The following is a 6,265-nucleotide window of genomic DNA, read 5'->3' as shown; positions in this document are numbered from 1 at the left end:
GAGAAGGACCCATCCACCACCACCCTCTGGGTGCGGCCCAACAGCCAGTTGGTGACCCATTTGACTGTGTGGGTGTCAGCACCACAGCCCCCAGTTTCTTAATGAGAACGGGGTGACAGACAGTGTCGAAGGCCTTCCGGAAGTCCAGGAAGACGATGTCCACTGCTACCCCTGCGTCTAAGGATTTGGTGACCTGGTCATAGAAGGCCACTAGGTTGGTCTGAGAGGACCTGCCACTGATGAACCCGTGTTGGTTGCCCCTAAGCATAATCTCCCCCGCTGGCCCCTCATGGACATGCGCCAGAATAATTTTCTCAAAAAGCTTGCCCAGGATTGAGGTAAGACTAACTGGCCTATAGTTCCCCGGGTCCTCCTGCCTCCCCTTTTTGAAGATGGGAACCACATGGGCTCTCTTCCAGTCCTCCGGCACCACACCAGAGCACCACGAGTGCTCGTACAGCCGTGCCAGGGGTCCCACAATCACCGCAGCCAATTCCCTCAGCACTCGGGGGTGGAGATCGTCCGGACCCACTGATTTAAATACGTCCAGCCCCTCCAGGAGTTCCCTGACTAGACCCTCCCTGACCCTTGGCCTGGGTGGGCCTCCCCTGGGGCCTGAGGGGAGCCTGGTGGGGGGGCTGATCTGGTCCCTGCTCAGGAAATTGGAGGCAAAGAAATCGTTAAATAGGTTAGCTTTGTCATCCGGTGTGATTTGCACATCTTTACCAGTTAGACAGATGTTATCAGTCAGATTCACAGCCCCAACTACCTACTGCAAACCCACTGAGCCTAGTTCATCCCCCTGGAATCCCACCAGGAATGAAAGCAGTCATTGTTGTCAGCTGGGTTGAACAGGCGTGCTTGGCCTGATAGTTGGGAGGTGTTTGTGAAGGCTGGGGGGCAGTCAGTGGGTTAGAGAAGGCACCTTTTTTTGCATAGATACCTTTGCAGAGTACACGCCAGGTACACGCAGCTCAGCCCAGTTGCTAACCTGCTGCCATCTGCCCTGACAAGGATGAGGGAAGCGGAGAGGAGCAGCTCGCCTTTACGCTTTTCTGGTGAGGGAAGCCTCAGCCAGTGAGGGCTGGTGATACTCCTACAGCTGGCCAGGGAACCAGGCTTTTGGCATCCAGCATAGTGGGGAGGAATATATGATGTAAGCAGTGAGCTAGCTTCTCCACCCTCAGTGAAAGCTTGGCCCTGCTGATCTCAGTGGTAGGCCTGGAGTGGACTTCACTGGGGGCAGGATTTTGTGCCAGGTAGGAGCAGTGCAGCCCATGCCTTCATTTGCTATCTAGTGGGCATGTGAAAAGACTGCACCTTGTGTGCCAAAGGGGAGGGGTCAGCAGGAAAAATGACTCGGGAAGGGTGTGAATGACACGCCCTAGAAGGTCTTACTATTTCCCGAGCCTCTGGTGTTTTCCCTCCCCCACCTGCGCTTCTCCAGCGCCCAGAGCATGCCAGTGACTCATGTTTTGTTCGAGCACCGGCTGCTGAGTAGGTGCTGCGTACACCCCCGCCCTGCTCGATCCTCACGCTGCTGCTCAGCTCAGTGCTGGGTCAGGCAGAGGCATGTCGATTCTGGGCTCCTGTTTATAACAGCTCCAGTGTGGGCTTGGGTCCCTGTAGGGGAGCGTGGGATCACAGTCCACAGTCTCGGGGGCCTTTAGGGCTGTGGAGTCTGAACAGAGTCGGCAGCAACCCCTGGCATGGGCTCTCGACTTGCCCTCGGGATGGGGATGCTTCTGCGACCTTCGGTCCGTGGTCCTGCTGAGGGTTTTGCATGAGGGCTGTGAAGCCACCATTGCCCTCCATTCCCCATGCAGTTGAGTACACAGGTCTAGGCAAAAATAATGCCCCTTCAGGCATTTCCCAGCTTGAGTTTCCTCGCTGCTTGGGTTTGGTGTCCAGGCTGGGGCAGGTGTCCTGGGGTGGCTCACAGTCTTCCTGAATAGCTCCTGACTCGCTTTCTGCACAGGGGAGTATTTCCAGTCCAGCTTGCCTTCTCTGATCATGCCTGGTCCTGCAGCTAACAGCAGCAGGAGTGCAAGTCTCTTCCCCAGCGCTGCCTGTGCACTCCCGTGACGCTTCCCCTTTCGCCCTTATGAGTCCTCTTACGTCTCCCCATCAGCGCTGTGGGTGTTTTATGCTGTTTAGTCAGTTCTCTCCTCTCCTTGTAGGCAGGCCAGGGACATGGCTTTCCTGCTAAGCTTGCCCATTATCCAGCTGGGGTACAGGGGGAGATCTGACTCCATTGTGCCACCTCTGGAAGACTTGTGACACCTCCCATAGGCAGCCAGACCGTAGGCACCTCCCGAATTGCTCCAGTCGTGCAACCGCTTCCTCGCTCTGCAGATCCGCCAGAACTCGCACGCTGTACGTATGGTTCCCCAGCTCATGCCAAGATGCGCTGAAGAGCTGGTGCCCACTTGTAGTGTCCCCTCCCCTGGCCATCTGATACTTGTTAGGAGGCCTTTGTGAATGAGGTGGTTGGGCCTCATTCCTGCGGGTTTCGGAGAAGTTGCCATGTAACAAAAGACACTGCCTAAATAGGGCATGAGTTGGCCCTGTTGCTGGCAGCTTTGGCAGAGGACCAGGGACTGCTTGGGCCATCGAGACTGACTTCTCCCAGAAACGCCTTCCAGGTCCGGTGTGAGGCTCACAGAGGAGACTGCGGTTCTTGGTCCCCAGATAAAGGGCTGGAGGCTCTGGGCCCACCGCTCTGCTCTCTTAAGGATGGGAAGGAAGTTTATATAGGTGTCAGCTGTCAGTAGGAGATTTTCCAAGCTTGGAGGGAGAAAGGGTTGAGAAAGGTAAGGAGGAGTGGACACGTCTCACTCTTACCACGCTCAGGGGAGCAGAGCTCATTAGCTCCTCACTGAAATAGCTGTGCTGACCTGAGGTGCCCTCCTCAACTCACTGAGGCACCCTGTAGCATTTATTTCAGAGGCGTCAGGACGGCGCGTGCCCCAGAGCATTTACTGTTGCACAGAAGCGCTCCGGGGTGGGGCTGGTACTGGAAGTGCATTGATATAGTTTCTTCCCTGAAGTACCCAAAGTCTTGGAACAGGCCAGTACTAACTTTCCCATCACACTGAAAGACCCCATCGTTGCTACCGTCTGCTCCCATTCTGTCTGAAGAGCCGTGGGCGCACCTGCCACCCAGCTGCATCTTCAGGCTGGTCCCCGAGAGCATAGAGCGAGAGGGGTATCGCAGGCCCGTGCGTGCAAGGTTACGGGGACACACCAGAGCACTCGTCAGTTCTCCCAGGCCCATGCTTTACGAGCTGATTTTTGGCCTTGATCAGCTTCCTTGTTCCCGATGCAGGGTCCAATGCCAAAGGGACTGCTCCAGGATCTAATTGGAGCATGAAACGAAAACAGGCTTCATTTAATTGCCCCTGGCAAGGTGTCTCTGCTGTTTTCACAAGGGATTATTTCCTTGTTATCGTTCCTTGTCAGACAGATTTGCAAGCTTCTCCGTCCATGAAACAAGTGTACCTTTGGTGGCACTAGTTATAGAGCTGCTGATGAGCACCAGGCTTCCGGTGGGTGAGTTTGTGGGTTTAGGATTTAAATATGGCACCCTCAAAATTGCAGGGGCTTCACTACTAGGCATGACAATACCTTTGGCTCGTGGGACGTAGCATAGGACGGCCCAGCTGCATCTCTCTGGCCTGGCTTGGAAACCACGTGCCATCAGGAGCCCAGAGAGCCCGGCTCTTGTTTGCAAAGCTAGCACAGCAAGATCTAGGGATTGGGTGAGGTGCCCGATTATCAGCAGTTTTCCATTTTTGATCGTTCCTGAGAGTTATTTTGCCTGCCCTGTTGAGATGCGACAAACAGTGATGTTGGACATTCATCATGAAGAAAACAGCCATCTCTTACAAGCCTTCGAAATGCTAAATGTCAATGGTGGGCATCACGGTGAGAACGGTAGGATTACACAGATAATCCTGTGCTGTTTCTCGTTACAGAGTAGTTTGTCTGGGGCTCTGAAGGACATAGGTCAGGACTTTCTCAGCTGACTAATTAGGTGCAAATTGCATTGTCTTTTAGCGTGTGTGCACATATGGAAACAGCTAATTATGCTTTAACAGATGATGAATTTCCCAAAGCTTTTCGTGCACATGTCAGTGGGATTCAGTGCGCTCACCGGCAAGACCATAGTGATGACAATTTGTCCCGGAGACTAGTTAACCAGATATCACTCGTCTCGCCTGTAGTCTGATGGTTAAAGCAAGGGACTGGGAGCAGAGACTCTGGGTTTCTACCGCTGGCCATTAGTGCAGGCCCCCCTTCAGACCTCTCTTTTCCCAGTTGTGGTATCGCGATAATAACCCTGACCTTAGACTCACCTGCTGATACAGCAGTCAGATGGTTTTAGGATGCAGCATCTGCTGATGACTCTTTGCCCTTGTCTGCCGCCTGCTAACTGAGGCCTCCGGAGCACGCGACAGACACGAAGGCATTTGGCCTCCCATTCCCAGTGTCCCCACTTCATCCAAGGACACTGCCTGGCAGCCTTGTTTTAACCCCCCCTCCGCCCAGGAGTTGGTCCCACTAAGCTGTGCCGTTACCGACGGCTCCCCAGAGAGGGAGGCTCTCAGACCCGTGCCCCTTATCCTGCCCCTGGCGCCGAGTCTCCCTTCTGCTCGGTTGTCGCCGGAGGCACGCGGCCTCGGGGGTCAGGGGAGTCCTCCCAGCCCCCGAAGCAGCGCCCCGGCCTCTCGCCGCCGGGCTGCCCCGCGGACGCTCAGAAGCGTGCCCGACCCGGCTGCCAGGCCGGCGCCCCTCGGGGAGCTCGCCTGGGCTGCTGGCCTCTCCCCACGCTCGGCGCTAACGGGCCATCTGATGTCTCCCCGCTGCAGTGGTCCACGAAAACGCCTTCATCCTCTTTATCACGTCGGCCTTGGGTCACATGCTCCTGACGTGCGTGCTGTGGCGGATGACTAAGAAACACACAGTAAGTCCCGAGGTACAGTAACCTTTCTCTTCTCTACTTCCATCACTGCTGCTTCTGCGGGGTGAGGGGCGCTTGCCCGGTGGAGGGCAGGGTTTGTGGCTCTGTCTCTGTCCCTCTCTCTCCGGGTGTGAAAGGGCCGGGGCGGGCTGGCACAACAGCGGGACCGTGCAGAGAATGAAAATTGGGCATCCGCCCCGTTGACAAACACCGACTGGGCAGGGCTGAAGGCTTGCAGGGCCTGCCTTCTCCTCAACGCCGGGCCACAGGCCGGAGCCGGCGTTCAGGACGGCACCTGGTCCGGGGCTCCTGCGTCCGGCTGTTTTCCCTCCCCGACTGCGCTCGGCCTGTGGGGGCTGCCTGCCTTGGAGGGGGGAGTGCGGTGGCTTTGCTGGCGGGGACCTGGTGTCTGGGGAAAGGGCGAAGCCTCCTGGGTTTGTAGGGGAAGCGGGCAAGGAACTCGCCACCTGAGGGCAGTGTTGGCCAAGCGACAACCGTGCCCGGTCCCGCTGGCGAGCCGCGTGCATCGGGGCCCGGACGAGGCGCGCCAGGGATGGACCCAGCCTGGGCTAAGCCCCCCGCTCCCTTCCAGCACGGGCCGGGGGCGCGCCGAGAGCCGCCGTCGGAGCAGAGGAGCAGCGCCGGCTTTGCCTAAGGCCTGGGGGAACCGATGCTTCGGGCGGTTTCGCGGCTTGGCCGCGGGCGGTGGAGCTGGCGCAAGGACCTGGCCAGCCTGGCGCTGGTCTCCTGCGCCGGCGGCCCATCTCCTCCGCCGTCCCCGCGCTTCTCTGGACCGCGCTGAGGCTTGCGAGCTGCTGGCTGCAGGCAGGTGGTGCTGTTGCTTTCCTGACACGAGTCTCCTGGGACCCACGTGCTGCTCTGCCCAATGCCGTTGAACTGGGGCGAAGGGAGCGGGGCTGCGGTGGAGCCTCCTGCCCTCTCCCACCCGTCGTGCCGCCGGCCCTGCTGCGAAGGGGTCCCTCGCGGCAAAACCTCGTGCCCCTCCCGTATTGTTTGGACACCTCGAGGCAGCCTGATTTGTGCAGGGACGGTGCCCCGCCTGCACGCCAGCCTAGCAGGCCCCACCAGTGGCATCCAGGGCTCCTGGCTCTGCCCAGCACCCTGCTGATGCCCTGGAGAAGGGCCACACGCCCCCAGCCGTGCTGGGTGAAAGCACGGGCCGGGGGGAGGCTCAGGCATCCGGTGCAGCAGGGTTTCGGGACGACGGGCTGGGGCCGGGGGTCGCGAGCCCCCAGGTGAGAGGAGCCGGCATGGCTCCAGGCTGCACGTTCCCCGCTGCGC

The 6,265-nt window shown here is 58.4% G+C and overlaps 1 protein-coding gene across 2 annotated transcripts in view; it reads left to right on the top strand.

The window, feature by feature from the left end:
• PGAP2 (post-GPI attachment to proteins 2) overlaps positions 1–6,265 on the top strand; it is a 17,537-nt gene that overhangs the window by 3,930 nt on the left and 7,342 nt on the right. The window contains exon 3 of one of the 2 annotated variants that reach the window (XM_019530509.1): positions 4,872–4,966. In XM_019530509.1, the coding sequence (XP_019386054.1) occupies positions 4,872–4,966 (95 nt within the window). Of the gene's footprint in view, positions 1–4,871; positions 4,979–6,265 lie in introns of both variants that reach the window. The other variant, XM_019530508.1, reaches the window with a different exon arrangement.

The sequence above is a fragment of the Crocodylus porosus genome, unplaced genomic scaffold, assembly GCF_001723895.1.
Source record: "Crocodylus porosus isolate Cpor-Errol unplaced genomic scaffold, CroPor_comp1, whole genome shotgun sequence".
NCBI lineage: Eukaryota > Metazoa > Chordata > Crocodylia > Crocodylidae > Crocodylus > Crocodylus porosus.
This window is presented reverse-complemented; position numbering and strand designations above follow the sequence as displayed.